Source organism: Capra hircus, chromosome 19, assembly GCF_001704415.2.
Source record: "Capra hircus breed San Clemente chromosome 19, ASM170441v1, whole genome shotgun sequence".
In the NCBI taxonomy this organism is placed as follows: Eukaryota; Metazoa; Chordata; class Mammalia; order Artiodactyla; family Bovidae; genus Capra; species Capra hircus.
Genome location: NC_030826.1, coordinates 22,031,140 through 22,058,084, shown reverse-complemented (window position 1 = coordinate 22,058,084; position 26,945 = coordinate 22,031,140). Strand labels below are relative to the sequence as shown.

The following is a 26,945-nucleotide window of genomic DNA, read 5'->3' as shown; positions in this document are numbered from 1 at the left end:
GGTTAATATTAATTTTGTCTGCAAAGTGCCCTTCCCCCATGGTACAGACAAAGTCTGGAAGGAGGGTAGGACCTTTGATATATATATTTCTATATTGTTTAAACTTATTAACATGAATACTCATATTGTATACTTTAAAAATAAATATTACTATTGCAATATTTTATAAGATGAAGAAACCTAGGCTGTTTCTTTAAGCTATTATTTCTATAGCATCAGTATAGATACTGGGAGCATAGAAACACCAGGAATCATCAGGGTTAGTGGTTATGAGTGAGAGGAGGCCCAGGGGAGTGAACCAGCTCCTTCTCAGACTCTCAGAGCAAAGAGGAACTTGGTGAGCCTGGCCAGGAGACCATGGAGAAGGGCTTCTCTGTGAGGAAACCCCACTTGCCAGGCCTGACAGGGACTGAGAGGCTTGATTTGCTGAGGCAATTGAGATTTTCTCTTGGTTTCCAGGACTAGTATTTGTATAATCATTTAGAAAAATGAATTTTTTCGGATTAACTAACCATATTGGTTGACAAAGAGAGTTGTCAAGGCAGGAGGAGAAGGGGGAGACAGAGGATGAGATGGTGGGATGGCATCACCGACTCAGTGGACATGAGATCTGCGCAAACTCCGGGAGATGATGAAGGACAGAAAAGCCTGGCGTGCTGCAGTCCATGGGGTCCCAAAGAGTTGGACATGACTTAGTGCAACTGAATAATAAAAGGGTGCCTGACTCCAAGGCCTTGAGATTGAGGAAGTGGGAAGGGAAGGTGGCCCCCTTTAGAGATGGGCTGTTGCAGGCAGGGAGGCAAGTGGACCTGGAGATGCTCCCCAGAACTGATGGTGGGAACTGCAAGTGGAATGGGGTCAGCTGAGGCGGTGCGGCAGACAAAGGCTGAAAATCCGAGAAACCTCAGAAGGCATAGCTGGTGTTTATGCCTGCGCTGGGCGGGAAAGTTCTCTGAAGGAGTCTGGAGTGAAAACTACGGGGGCCTAAGACCTTGGGGTTTGACATGGGCGGTCATGGTTTGGAAGGAGGGAAGAGTCAGTGATGGAGACTGAGATGTTTGATGGGAGCCAGGAAAGCCAGGTGTGGAAGGAGGGAGGGGAAGAGTCCTGGGGTGGGGAGGACTCACCAAATCAACCAAGAGGGCAAAGAGGATGAAAGTGCAGCAAGAAGATTGTCCTTCCAGAGAAGTTTCTGGAAAGTAGTTGAGATGGATGCTGAATAAGAGGCATGCCTACAGCGGATGGAGGTGGTGGCTGTAACCTCTTGCTGGAAATGGTAACAAAGACCACAAGAGAGGTGGCATGGGGGCGTTAGGGGGTGGCAGGATCAAGGAAAGCATGATACCCCTGTTCACTTCTGCAGGCAGACTGGAAAAAGAGGGCAAGCTCTGAGGAACGTGGTGGGAGCGGGGGTGGGGGAAGGGGAGGGGGCGGCCTCCGGGGAAGGACAGCCAGGCAGAGTGGAACAGCAGATGCAAAGTGGGTACAAGGGTGGCTTGCATGTCACCAGTCCTCTTGCACAGTGGGGCCCAAGTTCCTGACTGGAACTCCTGAGGCCTCAGATTCCCAACGGTCACATGAGGAGATCTGACTGAAGTTCTAAAAGCAGATGAACCCACATACCACCCAACACTGAAGCCCAGCGATCCAGCCCCAAGAGCCCCTGGTGAGGCCAGAGGAGTCCCACATGTCATCGTTTCTTTATTTCAAGTCCTGAGAGCGTGGGAAAGCATTGTGTGCACAGCCGTGTGAGGCCTCAGGTGTGAGATCTGGGGCTGTGGGCGTTTCCCGAGGAGGACAGGCTTCCTTTCAAGTGTTGCCCAAGCCCCCTCCTCCCAGTTCCGGTTGCGCTGCTTTCCTCTCAGAACACAGCTGCCTTGCACCAGGGGTGCCTTGTTCTCTGATGTCCAACTTCTAAGGGCGGCAAGGCTCAATCCAGGTGGTGGCCTCCAGCGAGACTCAAACAGGATCTGGATGACAGTTCAGGGTTGTTGCTGAGTGGGTGGTGGACTTCAGATGAAAGGTACTCTTTCCTGGACAAAGGTGACCGCACCAAATGCCTCCTCCCCTTTACATGGCAGCCCCTGATGAGGGCCTGCAGCTTCCAAACTGACTTCTGGGGAACCTGGAATTCTTGAGATGTTTTGAGGGGCCAAGGAGCTCCACATAAAGCTTTGATTCTATCTTCCCTTTAAGAATGCATACTTGAAGGCTATTCTAATGACAAAGCATTCTAAACTGTAATAACACACATCCTCAAATGTGTTACTGGTGTAAATGTTGAGATTTTACAGATACTTGGTGTATTAAGCTGCCCTGTCAAGGCTATTCTGTCTGTGTAGACCTCAGGATAAAGAGACTCTATCACATCTAGCTAAACAAAGAGTATCCAGGACTGGAAGGAGAGTGAAAAAAAAACTGAGGGACATCCCTGGGGGGTCTAGTGGCAAAGACTTCCCTTCCAATGCAGGATGTGCTGGTTTGACCCCTTGTCTGGGAACTAAGATCCCACATGCTTTGTGGCCCAAACAACCCAAAATATATTACAGAAGCACTATTGTAACAAATACAGTGAAGACTTCAAGAGAACAAACAAACAAAACCTGATACTGTTTGCAAATTGTTCGCTGGATTAAATCAAGATTTCTCTATTCTATGCAACCAAAGCGAAACACAGAAATAAACTGGATGCTGGGTTGATGAATATAAATTGCCAGTGTGTGCTCGGTCATGGCTGACTCTTTGCGTCGCCAGGGACGGTTAAATAGGAAGCATTTCTAAGTCACGGTTATGGATAAATTGCCACCCATAACCTTAGCTTTGAAATGCTTTCTATTTAACTGCAATAATTTCAGTGTTCTCACAGAGTTGCTTTGAAAGATGTTTGAACTCACAAAATACAGTAATAAAACATTTTATCTGTTTGTAGAGCGAGAGTCCTATGTAAAGTTGGGTCTCATACATGTGAAAAGCACTGGTGCAGTGCACAGAGCCTGGTGATGGAATGAGTCTTGAGATAAATCCTGGCTCTGCCTCCTCAGAAGTCTTACAGCCTTGGGTACGTCATTTGCTCCCCAGGCCTCCAGGTCCATACCGATAAATCATGCCCACTTAACAGGGGTTTTTTGATCCAATGAGGTCTCTAAACTATCCAGGAGGCAGTAAATACTCAGTTCCCTCGATACCCAATAGCCCTGAAGGGCCTGGATCTCTTAGCCCTACTCACAACCAAGTGTTATTTGCATGCCAAACAGTAGCCAGGCTGCACCTAAAGCCCTGGGCTGCATCAACTAGGACCTGATGGCCCATCAGCACCCTCCTCAGATGACAGAGCCAGCCAGTCAGCCAAGGGGCCAAGACTTGGGAGTGGTTGAGAGCAGTGTCAGGGCTGCAGTAGGGCGTGGGTACGAGGTTGGGGTGTGTGTGTGTGTATGTATGTATGTATGTGTGTGAGCTCATGTTTTCTTTATACAACACTGGCTACTTTTCCATTTGCCTGCTGAAGCGTTTCACTGGCCGCCCCAGGTGGCCCAATCACAGGACTGCAGTCTGTGCAGAATTCTGTGGACTGTGGTCTCTTCAGAAGGCTATGTGCTTCCCCTCTGCCTGAGAAGGGCTCTTTTCCATCTGCACAGAGCAAGTGAGCAGAAGAAGCTGCAGTTTCTCTCTACTGTTTCACCTGGTGGCCCTGAAAATTGCACCACTTGGTAAATACTTTTCTTGGCCCCAGAAGCAAAGGGAAGTTCTATCAAGAAGCTGTTCTTAATTTCCTATGTGTTGAAAAATTACTCCAAACAGGAGGCGGCCCTGGGTCATGGCCATTGTGCAAATTCCATCTGATCACTGAGCAGAGGCTACCAGAGCTCTCAGAGTGATGAACATTCTTAGGGGACAAAGCATTTACAGGTTTTCCTATCACTCTATTGCCCAGCATTCTCTGTTATCAGTAGCCCCCAAGGGGATTGAGAGGGCCTGGTTACAGGGATTCCCCTGGCCTTGGGAGAGGTCTGAACATCTTTTGAAAGGGGACTCTGGATGGATGAAAGCCATCCAAAGAGCTGGTGAATTTCTGGCTTCCCTGTTAGGTCTGCCTGTCCCAAGATAATCAAGCTTAGAGATTTTTGGGCATTGAAGGTCCAAAAAAAAAAAAAAAAAGAAGTGTAGGCAGGAATTTTGTCCCTGCCAGGAATGGCCAGTTGAAACGAGTTTCTGTGGACACCGGACACCATATCTAAAGACAGTTTTTTGGATGGAAGCCTTTGGCAACCCTTCTGATTTGCATTCAGAGGAAACTTGCCACTTTTTCCATAACAGACAGCCCAGCCAACACCACCCGGGAGGGAGGAAGTTCTTTCTCTCAGCGTCTGCAGGTTTATCCCTAAATGCTACGGAAACAGCAGCTGCCAGGGCAAGGGGAACAGAGGATGGAGAGCCTTTTAAAATTCTTGAGTAAGTCGGATCTCACCAGCAGGACCTAAAAAGGCAAAGGCTTGACATCCCAGTGCTTGCGGCAGATGCAGCCTGCCCCTGGGGGCAGGCTGTGTTGTCCCCTGGACTCACTCCTGTTCGAGTGAGCCCAGGGACAGAGCCAACTCTATGGCCACCTGCCATTTGGTCAGGTCAGCCACCTGGGGTCCAGGCCTGGCGAGTGACAATGAGGAGGTCACATTTCACACAGCCTTGTGGCTGACAAAGGGTGCGTGTGTAGCTGGCTCTTGTGTGACCTTCACCATGCTGTTAATTATACCCCTGTTGACAGATACTAAAAACTGCCTTAAAAAAAAAAAAAGTCTTGAGTTTGTTACAATGTTGCTTCTGTTTTATGTTTTGGTGTTTTGGCCTCAAGGCACCTGGGATCCTAGCTCCTCCACCAGGAATCAAACCCACCTCTCCCCCAGCACCCGGAGTATTAAAAGGAGGAGTCTTAACCACTGGGCCACCAGGAAGGTCGTGGCTTCTGTTTCAAACGGGCATTCTTCACGAGCCACTGCTTACCTGGTTATGCAAGCAAGAAGGAAGATAATTGGTAGGTCAGTCATCGGACCATGTTCTTCCAGGTGGGTTAGACAGAAAGGCTTCTTTCCTCATCAGACTGATTTCTGGCTACCCTATAAAAGTGGGGAGCTGGTGGAAAAAAAGAATGGGAACTCGGGAATGATCGCAAAGCCAACCTAACGGAAGAACCGCCACAGATTTTCCAGGGCTGAGGGGAACATCAGACTCCTTCACACGTTCACTGCCAAACGCCCACCCAGCTCTTAAGGAGACAGGCAGACTGCGCACAGGACAGACAGCCGCTGGCAGTCACATGGACAAGCAGGCTGAGACCGGAGCCATGAGGCGGAGAGGGCAAGTCAATGGGACAGGAATCTGGAGCACAAGGAGGCGTCCCAATCAGAAGCAGGATGCTTTATGCCTAGTCACAGAGGGTTTCCCCACCTGTGGACGTGCCAGGACCTTGCCCATGGGCACCACGGCCTGGTTCTGTGCCCTGTTTCCTCAGGCTGTCAGGAGAGGGGTGCATCTCCACCAGGGAGAAGGGCAGATGCTGAGGGGGAGCCCAGGCTTCTTGGGCGTGCTAACTTTTTACTACAGTCCGTTCTGTTTTCTGTCAACAGTAAGGAAATACATCCTAGCAAGTGACATCCAGTAATGCTTTAATTAACTGTAATATTTTATGCTCCAATAATGCACCAAGAAATCACTTCCAGATGGGGAAAAGGAATGATATTTAGACAAAAAGGCAATCCCTTTACTTTCAGCAGATCAGTATCTCCCAAAGGTACAGAACAGAACCTTGAGGGTCCAGGGAAGGTGGGGGGGGGGCGGTTTATCTATTTTGATACATATTGGAATTTGAGACTGGAAAATTACCTTTACTGTATAAAACTCACAGTACTCTTTCTGCATGCCAGCATCTCATGTGTCTGTGTTTCCAGGACTCTTGTTTAAATGGCCCAGTGCAGTCCTAACCATTTTATTTTTAGCGATCTGACTTGGAGGGGACGAGAAGTGTGAAACACTTGCTTTCAGCCTCAAGCAAGCTGGTTATTTTGGAGATTTTTCTTGCTAGCAAGAGGAATTTCATTTCCAGCTGTGAACTTCTGGCATTTTCCCTGGCGTTCCATAAACAGGGGACTAGGGTTTCTCGTCCAACAGCAATTCAGGGTGGGCTGCTATCACATCCCCCATTTCTCCTGCTCACTCACCCTGCCTGCCCGTCACTGTCACACTGGTCCTTGGAAGTCGACTTTTGGTCTTGTTCTGTCTGTACCGAGGAGCCACCTGAGGTGTGAGAAAGTTGGCACCCTTTTCTGGTGGGGTAGGCAAAGCCCTGGGTACTGGGTCTTTATTCTTCAAGAGAGGGAGGTGTGGTGGTAGTTGCTTCAATTCCCAGAACTGAGTTTGGAGGTTAAGATACCCTGTCTGTGGTGGTTCCTATTTCCCGATTACGATCCAAACAGAACTTTCTCCAGCCTGAGCACCTCTAACCAGCAATCCGGAAGTCTTGCCACAGTAAAGACAGGAGAGAACTCTTTATCAATTATAAATTACCAATATTTATTTTAACCACATAAGGTAACTTCAAAGTTTTCTTTTTTTTTTGGAAGTCTAGAGAAAGCAGAGGGAAGGAGCCAGTACAATGTCTAATTTAGCTGAACAGCAGAGTTGTCAGCTACTGTTTTGATCAATGAGGGCTCCTTTATATATATTATTTCAAAGTGACAATAATAAATAAATCTTCCGTTTAGGGCCTAGTCATCAAAACAAAGGAGAATCCTAGTCAGGACGGGGACAGCATGATTTCTGCCGTGGTCCCTCCATCAACACAAACTCAAAATTCAAGATGCTGGCTATGAGCAAAAAAACATTTTTCCTGTTTGGGTACCAGGTTAATTATACAGTAATTACACTTGCTTACAGTCAGAAAAAAAATACCCATTTGTGAAAATGTGCAATAGGAAATCTTCAATAAAGCAAGTTCCTATTATAATGGTTCTTCATAAGGAGTAAATATTATAATCATAATGGAACTTTTCACAACTGTATTCTGGGCGATACTCCAGACTTCCAGACTGACTGATTCACAACCTCCAGGCATTTGTACTTGTGAAAATAAAAAGGGCCTCAGGTGATGCTGATGCAGACCCCCAGCGGAGAAACAGGCTCTGTCTGTACAGGACGTACACACAGCATTCAGCTCCCATCAACAAGACACTTAACGTAACTCCTGCTGACATCTGTTGGCTCCTTGGAGATTACTGACAGTGTAATAAATCAAGAAAGCAACTTCTCTGGCTGTGACCACCTGGGGCTGGTGGTGGTAGAGGAGAAACTGCCTTGACATCTCAATGCCATTATGGAGATGTCCAGAAAGTGACTCCTTGTGAATGAACCACAAAAAGAAGTGTGGATCTGTAAACACCAAGAGTGACAAGAACCAGGTGCGGGAGTCCACTGGCGTTTCCAGCTTCCCGGGCCAATGACAGACGGCTAAAGTGGCTGCCTGGAGATGGGCCCGTCACCCCCCCTTTCAGGAGTGAGACGAGAACATTAACCTCAATTAGCATGGGCTGGATAACTTTCCCAGAGCAGCACCATGGCTGTCTGGGCAGAGGGAAACCTGCTGACTGAGCTGCCTGGGAGACCCACTGTGCTCCTCTCTACTCTTCCTGCATTTTTCTTTTTTTTGGCTGCAAGGTTTACTTCTCGCTATTTTATTTTCTTATTTGGCCACATGGCACATGGGATCTCAGTTCCCTGACCAGGGATCGAACCTACACTACCTGCGCTGGAACCTCAGAGTCTTAACCACTGGATCACAAGTCCCCTTGCACTTTTCTTACTTAGCCATCCTTTCTTCATAGGGCTCAGCTAAAGGCCACACCTCTCTCTTCCGCCACATCTATCATCTGCCATTTCATCACTGGAGCCCTAGAGCCAAACCTAGAGGACATCTCTTAGGAGTCTGGCTGCAGAGGGCACCTCCAACAGCTGCAGATGGGGGAAGCTGTGAGAGCCCGGCTCTCTGGCCCACAGTGCTAGGACAGAACAGGGAAGGGAACAGGGCCACAGTCATAGAGGGCGGGACCGTGCGGGCGAGGCTAGAGAGTCAGTGACGACTGGAGCAGTTGGGAGCAGCTGGGGAACAGCCAGTGAAGCCCGGGAACCATCTTTACCCACTGTGGCCTCTGCTACAGGAATCAGAGATTGCCTCCAGTCCTTACTTGGCTTCTCCCATTAGGCAGGAATTAAGACAAGGCATGGGAGCGACCCAGGAATGACCCAAACATCCCAGGAAGTTTCAGGACTGATGATCTGAGGATCTGGGGAGCACAGGAGATGTGAGGGGCGTCCGGGGATTCGGTTGTGGGTGGCTCACCGGCCAGGGGGAAAAGTGCCCCCTGGGTGCTCCTACAGTCTCTTTTTAATCAGTTTTTCCAGTTTGCGGATGCGCGAGGACTCCTGTTCTGGAGTTGGAGCCAGGAGGGACAGGGAGCTGGAGCCTTCGGGTCCTGAGGGCGGGGTGGGGAGCCTCTGGCGGAAGAGCTCCAGCATGCTACTCTGCTCACTCCGCTTCAGCCCCTGAGGTGGAGACAAAGGAGGGTGATGGCAGGTCTGGCTCCTAACGACCCAAGGGCAAGTGCAGTATCTGGTATTCACTAGGCTGAGGGTTAGTGCTTTCTCCAGGGTAGATATTAGCCCTGGGTAGTAGCCTGGGAGAGAAGCAGGGGAGGAAGAAAGGGCAGAAGGAGAGGAGAGAAAGGGCTGAGAGGGCAAGTGGCCAGGCAGCCGGATGTGGGAGGGCGGCCTCCTCTTCTCGCAGCCCCGCCAAGCCCAGCTACCTGCCATCAGGAGGTGATGGGGGGCATGGTCGCGGGCCCTGGTTCCCCCTCCTCAAATGGCTTCTTGCAGCCTGGGCCCAGCAGGGGGACTTTGAGGAGGCCCCCCAGGGACCTGTACTCCACCCCCCAGTGAGTCACGGAGTGTGAGAAGGATGCAACCAGGGACAGAACAAGATGCTGAGCTCACCTTCATGTCTAGGATCTTCTGGAAGGTTTCTGTGTTGCAGTCTGTCAGGAGCTTGATGTAATTGTCCACAAATACCACCAACGGCTCGTGAGGGGCCATCACAACCTGTGAGGGAGAGAGGAGAGTCAGGCCTGCCGGACACGCTTATGATCCGAGGCAGCAGAGCATCTTCTCCAGAAATGTCCTGACAGCCTGTTTCATCTCAGCATCCAGTTACAGCAATGCTTCCAGTCAAACCCGTCAATCCTACAGGAAATCAACCCTGAATATTCACTGTGAGGACTGATGCTAAGGCTCCAATACTTTGGTCACCTGATGCGAAGAGCCAACTCATTGGAAAAGACCCTGATGCTGGGAAAGATTGAAGGCAGGAGGAGAAAGGGGCAACAGAGGAGGAGACGGTTGGATGGCATCACTGACTTAATGGACATGAGTTTGAGCAAGCTCCGGGAGATCGTGAAGGACAGGGAAACCTGATGTGCTGTAGTCCATGGGGTCACAGAGAGTCAGACATGACTTAGCGACTGAACAACACCACAATGCTTCCTAAGGTTGCTAAATAAAAAATGTCACGTGAATTGCTTTTTACATACAGATTCCTATGTCCCTCCTCTGAAGATTCTAATTCATAGAGCCTGGGGAGGAGTCCCAGGTGTCTTTTTTTAAAATATCAAGACCATAGGAAACACTGTGTTGGAGGGCCCCGTCTGGGACATTTCCTGGGTTTCTGGTACCTGCTCCTTCTGTCCTGACGTATCGTTGTTCTCAAGTGAAGTGTCGCTCAGTTGTGTCTGATTCTTTGCGACCCCATGGACTATACAGTCTATGGAATTCTCCAGGCCAGAATACCGAAATGGGTAGCCTTTTCCTTCTCCAGGGGATCTTCTCAACCCAGGGATCGAACCCAGGTCTCCCATATTGCAGGCGGATTCTTTACCAGCTGAGCCACAGGGAAGCCCTGGTTCCCAAGGGATGGCCTCAACAAGCATTGAGTTAAGCAGAATTTCTCAAGAACAAAAACTCCACAACAGCCTCAGTGTTTCCGAGACTTTAAAATCGGGAACTTCATATAACTACATCCACTTCACACACCAGGGCTTCCCTGGTGGCTCACTGGTAAAGAATCCACCTGTCGATGCAGGTGATCCCTGGGTCGGGAAGATCCCCTGGAATAGGAAATGGCAACTCACTCCAAGATTCTTGCTGGAGAATCCCATGGACAGAGGAGCCTGGTGGGCTACAGTCCATGGGGTTGCAAAAGAGTCAGACACGACTCAGTGACTAAACAACAGCAACAACTTCACGTGCCACCAGCAGGAGAGCCCTGGCATCAAAACCCTCGTGTTCATAGTCATTTGGTTTTCACTGTGGGGGTCCGGTTTTCTTCCTCCAGTAGGTTTACTACCAGCTGGGGAAGAAATGGATTAGGCTGCTTTCAGTTTCCTCAGGTCAAAGCCCAAGGTCTGTGGAGGCCCCTCGCCCAGTCCAGCCACATCAGGGCCCGCCGTGACTCCCCCTCCTCCATCATTTGAGCCATTCTGCTTGCAGACTGACCTGAAGGGCCTGGAGGCCCTGGCCTTCTAAGAGCATCCCCTGACAGCTCCATTTGTTCTCCAGCCTTCTCTCCCCTCCCCAGGAGGCTCCCTCTCCACTCGACAAGTCCAGGTGGAAATCAGATTCAGGAGTTCAAGGCTTCAGACATTCTTAGCATCATCACCCCACATATATTTTGTCAAATGGGTCTTTAGAAAACCATCTGCTGATTAGAATCAGCTATGCGACATTTGTTCGAAGTTCTTATAAGGTGGCAGAGCTTAGAAAGCCAAGAATGGGAGGAACTGACAGCTGGGAAGCAGAGAGAAGCAGAGCAGGGAGACCCTGACTGGAGGCTGATTGAGTGACAATGCCACCCAGCCTCCAATCTTGGCCAAATCTTATTACAAGAGAATCCCATTACAAGAAAGAATGCATTTGTCAGACAGAATTACTGACCCCAACCCTGGCCCCCGCAACACTGCACTGACTTTCAACAATAACTGATGAGGCCAAAGTCTGGTCCAGCCAAAGAATGCAGACAATCTTTTGGGACTGATGGGAATAGGTCTAACCTGTGCTTTTTGAGACTAGTACTCAGTACTGTTTCAAATAAGTGGTCAGGTAACTAGGCCCTTTTAATTGAAACCCTAAAGAAGACACAAGTCCCACCTTGAGGATCATCTCCGCGCGGGTCATGCCTTTCACCACGATCTTGGTGTAACTGGCCGGGGCTTTCCTCACCACCTGAGAGCCGATGGAAGGCAGATCAAGCAGGACCATCTTCAGGGAGTGCGTGTCCAGCAGTAGCTGAGGGAAGAGAACAGAACAGTCCCAGCCACTTCACATGGGCACAACACCTAGTGTACTCATGCTGATAAATAACATTTTCTTGATATTAAAATTTTTTTTTAATTTATTTTAATTTTTGGCTGCACTGGGTCTTCACTTGTGTGTGTGAACTTTCTCTGGCTGCATTGAGCAGGGGGCTGCTCTTCGTTGTGGCGTGTGGGGCTCTCATTACAGCAGCTTCTCATTCTAGCTTGAGGGCGCTAGAGCCTGGGCTCAGTAGTTGTGGTGCGCGGCATGTGGAATCTTCCCAGACCAGGGATCAAACCCAGATCCCCTGCATTCCATTTAGAAAGCAGTTCAGGATACGTATGAAGAACCTTACAAATGTCTTTAAAATTTCTGCTTATTGAACAGGCAAAAAATGGTAACTCCATACTGCTCTATTTGGGGTTTCTCTGGATGCTAGTGAGGACGTAGGAGATTGAGCCAAATTTAAACATCAGGATCTTGGGACTTCTTGGTGGTCTAGTAGTTAAAAATCTGCCTGGGCCACCAGGAAGTCCCAAGATGAGATTTATAATAAAGTAATCAAGACAGTGTGGTACAGGTGAAAGGACACATAGATCAATTGTGCTGAAGAGAAAGCCCAGAAATAAATCACAAATACAGTCCACACAAATAGAGTCAACTGATCACTCACAAAGCAGCAAAGGCAATTCAATGGAATAAAGACAGTCTTTTCAACAAACGGTGCTCGAACAACTGAGCATCCATGTGCAAAAAAAGAAAAAGAAAAAAGGAAAAGGAAAAAGGAATCTAGACAGACCTTTCACCCTTCACAAAAACTAACCCAAAATGGATCATAGGCCTAAATGTAAAACATAAAACTATAAAACTTCTAGAAGGTAACAAAAGAGAAACCCTAAGATGACCCTGGGTATGGTGATAACTTTTTAGATATAAGACCAAAGACATGATCCATTAGAAACTTACATTACCATCTGTAAAACAGATAGCCAATGGGAATTTGCTGTATGTCTCAGGACACTCACACAGGGGCTCTGTATCAACCTTGATGGGGTGGGATGGGGAGGGAGCTGGGAGGGAGATTCAAAAGGGAGGGGATATATGTATCCTGATTCATGTTGAGGTTTGACAGAAAACAACAAAATTCTGTAAAGCAATTATCCTTCAATTAAAAATAAATAAATTAAAAAAAAAACAAAGACATGATCTATTAGAGAAATAACTGATAAACTGGTCTTCGTTAAAATGAAAAATGTTTGCTCTCCAAAAGACAATGTCAAGGGGGTGAGAAGGTAAGCTGTAGATTAGGAGAAAGTATTTGCAAAAGATACATCTTATAAAGGATTGTTATCTAAAACATACAAAGATTTTTCAAGAAAAACTCAGCAATAAGAAAACAATCCAACTAAAAAATGGGCCCAAGATCTTAACAGCTACCTCACCAAAGATATATAGATAACAAGTAAGAATTTGAAAAGATCTGATTCCTGAAAATCAGTAAGAAAAAGAACAGCAACCCCAGTAAAAACAATACCAACAACGGGGCAAAGATTTGAACAGGCACCTCGCAAAAGTGGCGACGCCAGTGCTCATAAGGACTGTGAAACGCTGTGTGTGCGTGCCCAGTTGTGTCCAACTCTTTACAACCCCACAGACTGTAGCCCGCCAGGCTCCTGAAACTTAGTTTCACTAGTGACCCTGTAAACACAAATCAAAGCCACAACTGTGTATCATTTTGTACTCATCGGAAAGGCAAAAGTAAAAAGGTCGAAATACCAAGTGTTGGCACACACATAGTGCAAAGAAACTCACACTTAGGATGAGGTATTATAAACTGGTTGAAGCACTTTGGGGGAATTTCAGTACTATTTTCTAGTGGAATTTGTGCATAACCTGTGACACAGTACTCATATCCTTTAGCGAAATTCTTGCCCATGTCAAAAAAGGTTCCTTGAATCCACTGTTTGTAAAAGCAAAAGATTGGAAACAGCCTAAATGCCCATCAATGGTGCAGAATGGATAGACACACAGCGCTATATTCAGGCAATGGAATATGACACTGAAGTTAAAGTAAGCGACGCAAACAACCTATATCTCACAGCTAAGTCTCAGAAACCATTATTATGTTGGGCAAAAAAAGCAACTGGGGAAATGATATGTATAGTACCATTTGTATCAAGTTTAAACATTTGCAAAACAAAATTATATATCGTTTTTGGATGCACACACATGTAACTTATCAAAGCACATATGGGAATGATAAAATCAAAATCAGAATAGTGATTATCTCTGGGCATGGAGGGAGAGGCATGGCAGGGTAGGTCCACAGGGGACTTCAGCCATAATTATAATTTATATAAAAAAGATTTACAGCAAATATAGGACCATGTTAAGATCTGACTAAGCTAAGTGGGAAGCTGATATTCTTGACATTATTTTCTATACTTTTATTAACTGGAACTATGTTTTTCCGTCTCTTCTTTTTTCATAGTATGCTATTAAATATCTGAGGCCTAGAAAGGATTCAACTTTATCTTCTATGTAGTAGAATTTCAGCGTCTTGTCAAAATCAAAGCCGTGTCTTAGCATTATCTGCTAGCAGGAAAAAAAAATCAATGATTATTTTAAAAGGTATGGGGATATTTCCTGTTTTTTCTGTACTTTCTACTTCCCAGAGAATATTATATGCATAAATAATTGTACAGTCTTAAGTGACAGGAAGAGTTTTGAATGAACCAGACATAACCTTCTAGTATCTCCCATATTTTGAAAGATAGGACATTCTCAATTCTTGGCCAGTCACAGTAAAATTCTCTCCTCACCAGACAGATGAACAGATGGAAGCCTTGGTCTCAGGTTTTACCGGAAGTAGTGCAGTCAGAATAGGTGGGAGCTAGTCCGACAGACTTTGCGGCTGTCCGTGGGAAATGGAGGTGAAACGGCCCATTTATCATGAAAATCTGTTGGCTTTCATCTTTGAAAATAGCTAAAAGTTCATCTCCTTATGCATGAGGCACTGGGCAAGAGGTGGCTGTCAGCCAAATTTGGCTGAGCCTCAGAGAAACATTTTGGGGGTGATATGGCTCATGTTGTTGGTGGGCTACTGGGGTGCAAAGCTGGCCAGCATGCTATGCCTGGGAAGGGTCATCGCGCATTAATGGAAAGCTCTGACACCTCTTGGGGGACAACATGACTATCACAGTGATAGAACCTTTGAGCAGACAAAATAAAGGCACACTCCTAGAAGGGAAAGGCTGCTTATATAACACTAAGTTTCTAAATGAGGTGATGTGGAAAACAGTTCAGGGTATGAGGAATAGGTGGGCCAAGGTGAGGACATGTCTTGTCTCTTTCCTCGTTCCTTTTTTTTTAAAGGTATAACTTTCGTACAGTAAAGTACACAAAGACCAAGTACACAGCTTGATAAATTATTACATATATATACACCCTATGGGGCTTCCTTGGTGGCTCAGACAGCAAAGGATCCATCTGCAGTGTGGGAGACCTGCATTTGATCCCTGGGTCGATTCTCCAGGAAAGATCCGCTGGAGGAGGGCATGGCAACCCACTCCAGTATTCTTGCCTAAAGAATTCCCACGGACGGAGGAGCCTGGTGGGCTATAGTCCATGGGATCACGAAGAGTCGGGCATGACTGGGCGACTAAGCACAGCACAGCACATACACCCTACAGCCTAGTTAAAGACATGAGTCATTTCCCCATCAACCAATGAATGAAGTCAGTGCTCTGTGATGACCTACAGGGGTGGGATGGGGGTGAGGCGGGAGGGAGGTCCAAGAGGGATAGATATGTATGCGTACGGCTGATTCACTTCACTGCAGAGCAGAAACTAACACAACACTGTAAACTAGTTATACTCCAAAACAAACAAAATAGACAAAAGGATAAAGGAGATGTTGTGTTCACACAATGGAATACTACTCAGCCACAAAAGAATGAAATACTGTCATTTGCAACAACATGCATGGACCCAGACATCATCATACTAAGTGAAGTTAAGTCAAACATCATATGATATCACTTATATATACTGAAATCTAAATACAATAGAAATGAATTTATTTATAAAACAGGCACAGATTCACAGACATAGAAAACAAACTTACGGTTACCAAAGGTGAAAGGTGGGGGCGGCGGGGGGTGGATAAATTAGGAGTTTGGGATTAGCAGATACACATTACTATGGACAAAATAGATAAACAACATGGTGCTACTATATAACACAGGGAACTATATTCAGTATCTTATTATAATCTGTAACGGAAAAGAACATGAAAAAGACTACATAATCTTCATATATATATATATATGCACATGTACATAACAGAATCACTTTGCTGGACATCAGCAGCAGTACTTCAATTCCTCTATACTTCAATTAAAAAAATAAATTAAAAAGATGACTTGGGACATTATTTGCATCCCAGAAGGCTTCCTCGGGTTCTCTTCCAGTCAACGCTCTTCCTTCCCAACAAAGGCTACCACTCTTCTGCCCTCTGTGCCTCAGGACTGGTCTGCTGCTCATTAACCTGCTATGAACATTCTTGTACATGTCTTTGGTGGCCACACACCCTCATTTCTCTGGGGGTAGCATCTACGTAGAATTGCCGGATCAAGGGGCAGGCATATGTTTAGCTTTAGTAGAGACTGTCTGATAGGTTTCCAGTTTGGCTGCACTAATTTCCAGTCCTATCAGGAATGCCTGAAAGTTCCAGTTGCTTTACATTCTCACCAATACTTGGTATTCTTGGTCTTTTTTAATTTTAGCCATTCTGATTCTGTGATTCTAATTTACATTTCCCTAGACAATTAATATGCTTACTGGCGAGCCTCTTTTTGAAGCACCTGTTCAAGTCTTTTGCCATCTTTTCTACTGGCTGATCATCTTTTTTCTAATTGATTTGTTGAGGTTTTTCTAAAGTACATTTTTCAACTTTATTCAGGAATAATTGACAAATACACTTTAACTGCATATATTTAAAGTGTACAAGGTGATTATTTGATATACATACACTTTGTGCAATGATTAATAAGATCAAGATAATTAACTCTCCTTTTGCGTATGTGGTAAGAATGCTTAAGACCTACTCTCAGCAAATTTCAAGTACGTCACACTGTATTATTAATTACAGTTATCATGCTGTACGTTAGGTCCTTGGAACTTACTCACCTTAGAACTGAAAGTGTGTACCCTCTGACCTTGGAGAAGGCAATGGCACCCCACTCCAGTACTCTTGCCTGGAAAATCCCATGGTGGAGGAGCCTGGAAGGCTGCAGTCCATGCGGTCGCTGAGGGTCAGACACGACTGAGCGACTTCACTTTCACTTTTCACTTTCATGTATTGGAGAAGGAGATGGCAACCCACTCCAGTGTTCTTGCCTGGAGAATACCAAGGACGGGGGAGCCTGGTGGACTGCTGTCTATGGGGTCGCACAGAGTCAGACATGAGTGAAGCGACTTAGCAGCAGCAGCAGCACCCTCTGACTTCCGTCTCTCCATTTCCTGCTTCCCCTAGCCCCTGGCAACTACCATTCGATTCTCTGTTTCTCTGAAATCGAGTTTTGGTTTTTTTTTCCTTTTAAGATTCCACACAAGTGATATGTTAGAGATTTTTAAAAGGATATATTTAGAATATGAGTACTCTGTCAGTTACATATATTGCAAATATCATCTGCTACTCTGGCTGGTCTTTTGACAAAAACAAGTCCTTAAACTCCAAATAATCTCTTCTTTTACGATTAGTACTTTTAATGTTTTGTTAAGGGATCTCTGCCTAACCCACAGTCATAAAAATATTCTCCTTTTATCTTCCAGAAGTTTTGTTGTCTTATCTTTCATTTTCAGAGCTATAATCCACCTGGAGTTGGTTTTTTCTTTTTTTTTTTTGAGATAAATTCACCTTTTAAAAGTGTACTGTTCGGTTCCAGACATCTCATCATGCCACAAATAAATTCCATGGCCATTAGCAATCGCATCTCTTTCCCTCCTCTCCTCCAGCCTTTACCAACCAGTAGTCTGCTTTCCGTCTTGCGGATCTGCCGGCTCTGGACATTCCATATAAATGGAATCATACGTTCTGTGACCTTTTGTCTAGGATTCGTTCACTTAGCATAATGTTTTCAAGGCTCATCTGTGTTGCAGCATGAGTAAGTACTTCATTTCTATTTACAGCTGAATGATATTGCCTTGTAAGATTAAGCCACATTTTGTTTATCCATTCATCAACTGATGGGCATTTGAGTTGTTTCTACTTTTTGGCTATTATGAATAATGCCATTCTGAATATCTGTGTACAACGGTTTACATGACACACTTTTCCAGTTCTTTTGGGTTTCTATCTAGGAGTGGAATTGCTGGGTTATATGGTAACTCCATGTTTAACATTTTGAGAAACGGTCAAACTGTTTCCCCAAATGGTTGCAGCATTTTGCATTTCCACCAGCAGTGTATGAGGGTTCTAATTTCTCCACATCCTCACTGGAACTGATTTGTTTTTTTGGGAACTGACTTTTGTATATGGTGTGTGGTTAGGGTTAAGATTAATTCTTTTCCGGGACTTCCAAAAACAGAAAAACATAAAACAGAAGTAATACTGTAACAAATTCAACAAAGACTTTAAAAATGGCCCACATCAAAAAGTTCCTTACAAAAAATAAAGATTAACTTTTTTCCCACGTGGATATTCAATTACCCAGCACTGTTTACTGAGAAGACCATCCCTTCCCAACTGAATTATAGGGCTGCTTTTGCCATAAATCAAGTGTCTGTGTACGTGTGGGTTAACTTCTGAGCTCCATTCCTTTCTGTTGGCCCATTTGTCCCTGTGTGCTTAACTACTTTAGCATTAAAAGCAGCCCTGGTATCTTGAAGTTTAAATCCTCCAACTCTGTTTTCTTTCTTAATAGTTATTTCAGCTATTTCTGGTCTTTTGCATTTCCATCCAACTTTTAGAATCCGATTATCAATTTACATTCACACCCACAAGCACCCATCCCACCCCTGCTGGGATTTCACTCTATCTATAACTTTGAAAGAATTGACATTTTAAAAATATTGAGCTCATGGGACTTCCCTAGAAGTCTAGTGGTTAAGACTCTGCTGCCAGTGCAGGGAGTAGGGGTTCAGTCCCTGGTTGGGGAACTAAGATCCCACATGTCATGCAGAGTGACCAAAAATTAAAAAAAAAAAAAAAAAGTATTGAGTCTTTTAACATATGAACATGGACCTTCCTGTCATTTTAAAGATTTTCCTTAATATCTCTTAATACTGTATCATTTTTTGTGTAGAAGACTCACATTTTAAAAATACTTATTACTACCTAGATTTTACTGTATATGGTTTCATTAAAATTTTTTAAATTGTTTGTTGCTGGTATATACAAATATTGAAAATAATTTAAATACTGACCTCATATTGGCCCCCGCCTACTGAATTTCTATTCTAATCGTCTGTCTATAGATTCTTCTGGATATTGTCAATCACAGTCATGTTCTCTGTAAAATGTGAAAAACGACAGCTTTGTTTTTTCCCTTCTAATTGTATACCTTTTATTTCTTTAAAATTTTATTTTTTGCCTTATTTTCCTGGCCCGGACTTCAAGAGCAACATGGGACAGAAATGTTGACAGCAGACATCCTTGTCTTGTTCCTAATGTCAAGAGAAAAATCTTTCTATATTTGACCATTAAGTGTGATGTTTACAGCAATTTTTTTTCCTATTAACCGATTCATTTCATTCATGAGCTTGCTCGGTCCTCCCATCTCCAGGACCTTGATGATCCTGCCATGGGCATAAACCCCTGTGGAGTGTGGCTGTGCCTGTCTCTTTGCTCTGTGTGGCACAAAGGGAGGCCCCTTTTCGACTGAGTGATAGAGGAGGCTTCAAGTTCTCGGTGGACAGGATGGTCTCATAAAAGTCAAGATGGGCCAGAGCTAACAAGACAGAGAAAAGTGAGTGGTTAGGGAGTGAAGACATTCAAAAAGCTCCTTAGAAATAGAGAAGGGCTGAACAAAGGGGAGAAAGCTGTACAGTGTGCACAGATACACAAGTACATTGAAAAAAAAGGAAGGAGAAAGTTTAGCTTTTCTGAACACACATTCCATAATCAGAAAATCTAGAAGGAACTTACTTTAAGCACTAATTGAGTTTCGTGTCATTTCTCAAAATTTTATTGTGGATATCACTTAAAGTGGGTATTATGTGAGGGTGGACCACTACATTAAAAAAAAGATTTTGTTATTATGGAGAGTTTCAAACATGTATGACATAAATAGAAGAATACAGTGACTCCTTATGCAGTCGGTTGTATTAACCAGAGACATTCTCACATGCTCATCTCAGTTCATCTATGCCTATAATACACTGGCTCTCAGCTGGCGAAGGGGGGTGTTAGTTCATCCTTCCACCCCCGGCCTGGATATCTGGCAATGTCTGGATGTATTTTTGGTTGTCAACATTGGCAGGGTATCACTGACAACTAGTGGGTAGTGGTAAGGGATGGTGCCAAACATCTTATAATGCACAGGGCAGCCCCACAACAAAAAAGCTTCTCTAGCCCCAAATGTCAATAGTGCAGAGGCTGAGAAACCCTGCTGCAACCACTCCCTGTCCCTCACTTAATTTTTCTGAGGTTAAATTTACATACACTGAAATGTATAATTTTTAACTGTACAGTTTCGACAAATGGATTTATCCATGTAGACCAACACATATGTTTCTGTATATACCCTTTTAAAATAAAATCACCTTTAACAGATTTTCTTCTATTCCTAGCTTGCTGAGGTTTTGTCGTTCTTTTAAAAAATGGTCATTTACATGTATTAAATTTTATTAGTACACTTTTTCCCCCCCAAAGGAGTGCTTAAAAATACCCTGGGTCCTTTTCCTGACACAACAGTGAGCTGCTTCCTCTGTTAAGTTTGTGCAAACGGATTCCATTTCTACTGTGTGCTTGGTCATACATACTGTGGCCAAAAGACTAATTAATGACCCTGCAAATCCCACAAGATTCTCTGAAAATCACAAACTAGCAAGAAGCATGACAAATACTGGTATGGTTCAGTTCCGCATGCCCTTGCAATTGCTCAGGCAGACTCTGGGGCCCAAAGAGAAATAATTTACTTTATAAAGTGATCAGGGAAAGAATCAAGAGCAGGAAAATGTCTCCTTTACTATTTTTGACACAAGTATTAAAATGCAATCTAAAATTAGGATCTAGTACCTTTGTGGCAGAGGCCTCTGAGATTAGGCCTCAATCCTTGACTCTCACAGCTTTTGTTAAACTTGGATTACAGCTGCTATAAGACTTGTGACAGAATCTGTTTCATCAAGACTTTTTTCTTTCTTTTTTTTAAGCAGGAGTTTTAACAATTTTTTTAAAAAATGTGGACCATTTTCTAAAGTCTTTATTGAATTTGTTATGACACTGCTTCTGTTTTATGTTTTGGTTTTTTGGCTGAGAAGCACGTGGGATCTTAGCTTCCCGACCAGGGACTGAACCCGTACCCCTGCACTGGAAAGTGAAGTCTTAATCACTGGGCCACAAGGGAAGTCCCAGAATCTGTCTTAATCTATGAACTTCTCTCTGGTAACTTCCAGTTTCCTGTGGTTTTGCTGCTTGAGTGATCATGCCTCCAGCTCCATGACTGCATGGGCTTCTAAGCCCAGATACTCCGGCAAGCACGGACCCCAGCTAAACCTGAGCTTCACGTGGGGATCTTTCAAGGGCCACGATGCCCTACAGTTCCTACTCATGGCCTCTCCACCCTCACCCGAGGCAGGGCCTATTGAGATCTATGCTCCCCTGCCACCCACTCACGTTTGTCTGGGGTCTGATGAAGTCAAAAGCCAGTTTCCAGATGGTTTTCTCATTCACATCTCAAAGCAGAATACTGGCCAAACTGATATTTTTCTGAAGATGCGGGCTTTTGGAGTCTGAGTTGATTATTTTAACATTCTTTTAGAGAAAGGAAAATCTGAGGAAAATAGATATGACATTGGATTCATGTGACAAGATGAAAATAGCATGGTTGCTGGACACTAAATCAGCTTGCAAGGCCTGGGCAGAGCTGCAAACTCATGGAAACATGTTCCCAATGAATCAACTCTGTTCCAGGGGCTTCATCAACTCTAGAGACTTGAGAAAATTAGTTTCTAGAGACCAGAAACAGAATCCAAAGCTTCTCTTGGACCCACTAAGAGCAACCACTCTATGTCCTCTCTCATCACACACAGCAGTGAGGTGAAGAGGGTCCCTGGTGAACATGTGCTCATGAAGCTGGACGTGCTGGGGCATTATTCTGCTGTTTCCTGAGGAGAGGGTTCATTCTGTGCTTATGACGTGCAAGCGGCAAGAATTTCCAAACACTGAAACTCTACACTCAGACGCAGTCGATTAGTGTCTGAGTCCACACAACCTCCCAGGACGTTTGCTGAAACAATGCTTCTGACTCTGCTAAGCTGGTCAGCCAGACAGCCCACGTCAAGCATTGACTAGATGTTTCCATGTGAGAAGACAGGCACTGACAGAGAAACAAACTATTAATAGTAAGAGCTGGCATTTCTCGAGGGCTTCCCATGTGCCTGATGTTGGGTCAAGCACTTCAATGCACTGTTGTTATTCAGTCACTAAGCTGTGTCTGACTCTTTGTGACCCCATGGACTGCAGCAGGCCAGGCTTCCCTGTCCTTCACTATCTCCTGGAGCTTGCTCAAACTCACATCCATTGAGTCAGTGATGCCATCCAACCATCTCATTCTCTGTTGCCCCCTTCTCCTCCTGCTCTCAGTCTTTCCCAGCATCAGGACCTTTTCCAGTGAGTCGGCTTTCTGTATCAGATGGCCAAGTATTAGAGCTTCAGCATCAGTCCTTGCAATGAATATTCAGGGTTGATTTCCTTTAGGATTGACTGGTTTGATCTCCTTGCTGACCTTCTTCAGTACATTATCTTGTTTAATCCTCACAACTACCCTGTGAGGTGGTACTGTGATTATCCCCATTTTATAGATGAGGAAACTAAAGCCCTTGAAGGGTAAGTAACTTGTCTAAAGACAAACAGCTGCTGGGTGGCAGAGACAGGATTCAGCATCAGACCTTAGTGATTCTGGAGCCCATAACCTTAAGGCTCACACCTACTGCCTTGCTATAGTGTAGGAAGGCCACTCACTTACAAAAAGAGTATAAAACATACAGCACTTATGAGATTCAAGAGATGCCTGTTATTCACAGGTATTACATCTCTGGCTTTGATACTTTTTGATGGACCCATGATACACCAGGGCACATGCTGACCTGCCGCCCTCCTGAGGCCTGACTCAGACCAGCACGGCCAAGGGCCCAGGGTTGGGGCAAGTCACGGAGCTAGGAGAGCTGAGCCGCCACCCAGTCAACTAATCCAGTGGAAGAGCAGGAGTTATGGAAATGCCTTGAATTATATATTCTCCTTACTTAAAAATGTAGTTCTTTCAAATATAGAAAGCAACTGAAATCAGTTCAGTATTGCTGAATAAAGGTATACAGAGGATTTATTTTAATGAATATAAAGGGATCATACATGATCAGTACATGAACAGTTTGCATCTAAGTAAGTGTTTTTAAATAATTAGGGGCTGGGGGACCATACTCAATATTTTGTAATAACTTCTAAGGGAAAAGAATCTGAAAAAGAATAGATATATGTATACATATAACTGAATCATTTTGCTGTACACTTAAAATTAATACCACACTGTCAATCAACTGTACTTCAATTAAAAACAAAGAACAACTAAACCTTCAAAAATAATGAGAATAAGGGCAAACTGAGCCTTCTGTTTACATCTGTATGAAGATTAAGGAGCTACAATTAAATGGCTTGAACAATTATAAACAAACAGAAAATGAATTAGGGGCTGAATATTGTTGTTTTTAAAGGAGCTTAAACTGTTCTCCAAACTCAAGCTGTTCAAATTACAGAGTGTGAACAGGTGGTATCTGAGCAGAGGCAACTGCCATGGTACCCAATTCAACTCAGCAGCGCTGAGGCAGCACCATCTATGTAGACATGTCTTGAGGCATAGAATTCAAGTGAGCAGGGTGGGGCCGGTGGAGGAAGACTTGCTGGGTGAGGTGAACAGAGCTTCTCCGTACCAAAAAGATGCGCCTGTCTTTGCTTGTTGCTCGTAGGCGGCCTCTGCCCCAGCCACTAGGACCCAGAGTAACCGAGAGCCACTGTGGCTCCCTCTGCCCAGATGCTTTTCTCCTAGTCCTCCTCCGGCCCCAGCTCTCAGAGGTGCCTCCTCCAACCATCCAGCCTAAAGCCACTACTCCTCATAGAACAGAGCATATACAGAATATAAATATGTAAAGAATATATTTAGGGACTTCCATGGTAGTCCAGTGGTTAAGAATCTGTCTTGCAATACACTTCCCTGGTGGCTCAGACAGGAAAGAATCAGCCTGCAATGCGGGAGACCCACGTTTGATCTCTGGGTTGGGAAGATTCCCTGGAGAAGGGAATGGCTACCCACTCCAGTATTCTTACCTGCAGAATTCCCTGGACAGAGGAGCCTGAAGGGCTACTGTCTATGGGGTCGCAAAGAGTAGGACACAACCAAGTGACTAAAACACTTTCACTTTGCAATGCTTGAACATGGATTTGATTTGTGGTTGGGGAACTAAGATCCCATGTGTTGTGGAGAAACTCAGCCCACATGCCACAACTACTTAAACCTGCGCACTGCAACTAGAGAGTCAGTGTACTGAAACAGAAAGATTCCACGCGAGGCAGGGAAAATTCCATGTGCTGCGACTAACACCTGAAGCAGCCGAATGAATGGGTAAATAAATATTTTAACAGAATACTTCTCTATAAAAATATGACTGGAAAATTCCACAGACAGTGAAGCCTGGTAGGCTACAGTTCATGGGGCTGCAAAGAGTCGGACACGACTGAGTGGCTAAGCACGTGGCACATAAATACATAAAGAATATAATGACTATCATGCTCCTAAGGTATTCTTTCAGATAACCTAGCTTTATACCCTGCATACTGAGGTAAAAATGATCTTCTAACTTATCTGTTACTTGTATGTTATCTGTCTTTTCTTACTAGAGTGTAAACATCATGAAGGAGAGGTCTTGTCTGCCTGTTCACTGTGGTATGCCCTGTCCCTAGAATAAGGCCCAGGTACTTAGGGGGTGTGCTCAATGGAAAAAAATGCTTTAAATAAATGGATGAATGAATTAAGCTGCCAGATCATCATTCTGTCCTCATACAGGGGAAACTGGTGGTTTTACGTTTACATAGTGCTTCTGGACTAGAAAGATATGCGGTCTGATCCACAATAAAAGTGAGGGGAACAGCCCTATACCAGCTTCACCTCACCTGTTCTGCCCCCACCATGCTGATTGGCTTGCACTTGAAGAGGTGGGTGATGAACTTGGGAATGAAGGAGCTGTGGATAAAAAAGAAGTGACGGATTAGGTTCATTTTCTCTTTGGTAAAGAACTGCAGAAATTTTTCATTTTTTAAAGTTCTTATACTTCCTTCTGAAGAAAATGGAGAATTAAAGTAGATATTCTTATGTCCTACCAGCATGGATTCTTTTTCTTTTTTTTTTTTCCCCCCTCTAATGAAAGCCCTGGTTTTATTTAGGTAAATCTGGCCTTGGGATGCTGGGGAAAAGCTGATTCCTCCTAAACAACAGAGGTGGATTCTAATTAGCCTTAGCCAGGCAGAGAATGGGGTTCCTTGGGTGACTGCTGCTGGTGCTGACAATTAGAGGACATGATCCAAGCCAGCGGGAAGGAAGGACTTCACTGCACAGCGGGGGCAAGACTCTCTTCTTTTTCAGCCTGTTTGTGTGTTTGGATTTAACATCTAGAGCTGTCATTTTCCCACTGTTCTAAGGATGAAGCCAGGCCCAAGGAGAGGAGGGTCAGTAGAGAACCTGGGTCCTTAGTAACATTGCTGAACCACTGCATCAGCCATCTTGGGATCTGTCCGATCTCCAGACTTCGGTTACATGGAAAAAAAAAATTCACTGCTTAAGTCAGTTTGAGTCAGGCCTTCTATGACGAGTAGCTGAAAACATCCTAATGGATGTGACAACCGAATATACATGAGGTGGTTATGGGATCTTAAATGCGAACATAGGAAATAATTGCTAAGGGAGTAACTGTCAGATCAGGGAACAAAATAAACAATCTCCAAAGTATTTACTGGGGACTGAAGGGCAACCTGGGCCAGGTGGATTGATGATGCTCATCTGGGGAAAGAGAATATAATTTTAACAGGTCAGGAGGGTTTTTTTTTTTTTTTTAAGAAAACCCTGCAGAGCCCTGAGTAGGGAAGGCTGAGTTGTACTGCTGCTGAACAGAAGGCATGGGAACCAGAAACGCCTAAAATCAGGCCAGATTCGAAGACCAGGAGAACATAGCGCCCATGGCCGAAAGCAAGACTTGGAGGCTGAGGTAAAGGCTGGCCAGCCTCCCCTCTCCTCACTTTACAAGCTGCTCTCAGGTTCATGCCCGCCTTTCTCTTTGCTCTCTCTACGTTTTTTCCAGAAGGTTTGTGCCACTCTGAGAGACCTACTGGAGAGCCCATTGGCATGGCACTGGCACCTCCACCCCAGCACATCCAAGACTCTGCCCTACCCTGGATCCAGGCTCAGAGACTAGATCTCCTCTGCGCAGGCATTCAAGTCAGAAGCCACAGACTTGCCCTCAACCCTGAAATCCAGTAAGTTCTCAGTTCTTTCCTCAAAACCCACACCCACCCTTCCTGACCCTCCCCTGGCTGCTGCCCTTCTCCTCCTCACTAGAGCTCTTTCAGTTGTTTCCTAACTGGTCTCCCAGCCTTCAGCCTCATCACTTCTAATCCATCAGCCATTAATGGGATTTATTTCAGATGCAAATATGGTTAGGACCTTCCTCTGATCACAACTCTTGCAGATAGACCCTCCTTGACTGTCTAGCCCCATCTCGCTGAGCCCTGGTACCTTGTGATTCAGGCTGGCTGGCCACATGCAGATCCTACGACTCTAGGCAATCTGAATTCTCTGTGCCTTTGCTCACACTGCTCCCTCTGCCCAGAATGCCTTCCCCACCACCTTGCGGGTCAGGACACACATGTATCTCCTGGACTCTGCTCAAGGACAGCTTTCCTGTGAAGCCTCTCCTCAGTCCCCTCCACCATACTCTGCAGAGTCCACAGACTCCAACCTAATAAATAACTTACCTGGTTATACTTATTTGCTGACATGTTTATTTCCTTCCACTTGACCGTAAGGCAAATGAAGCCAGGGACCACGTCTACTTAGTCAAAGCACTGAATTCTGCAGCTGGAACACAGTGGGTGCTCAAGGGGCTGCATGCTGAATGAACAATAAATAATAATGGCAGCAGCTAATACTTTTTAAATGTCGGCTTGGTACCAGGACTTTACCAGGAAGTTTATATGACTTCTCATTTTTTTTTCCTCCCAATCACTATTAAGAAATCTGTCTCATCATGCCCATTACTGAATGGAGGAGAATCCGCTGAGTGGATGAGGGAAGTCA

General features: G+C 44.9%; 1 protein-coding gene across 2 annotated transcripts in view; it reads right to left on the bottom strand.

Annotated features, from left to right (window-relative positions):
• VPS53 (VPS53, GARP complex subunit) overlaps positions 5,641–26,945 on the bottom strand; it is a 125,133-nt gene continuing 103,828 nt past the window's right edge. For both annotated transcript variants that reach the window (XM_005693305.3, XM_005693307.3), the window contains 4 exons: positions 24,770–24,839; positions 11,239–11,376; positions 9,034–9,138; positions 5,641–8,586 (listed from right to left, as the gene is read on the bottom strand). In XM_005693305.3, the coding sequence (XP_005693362.1) occupies positions 8,416–8,586; positions 9,034–9,138; positions 11,239–11,376; positions 24,770–24,839 (484 nt within the window). In that variant the 3' untranslated portion in view covers positions 5,641–8,415. The remainder of the gene's footprint in view (positions 8,587–9,033; positions 9,139–11,238; positions 11,377–24,769; positions 24,840–26,945) is intronic.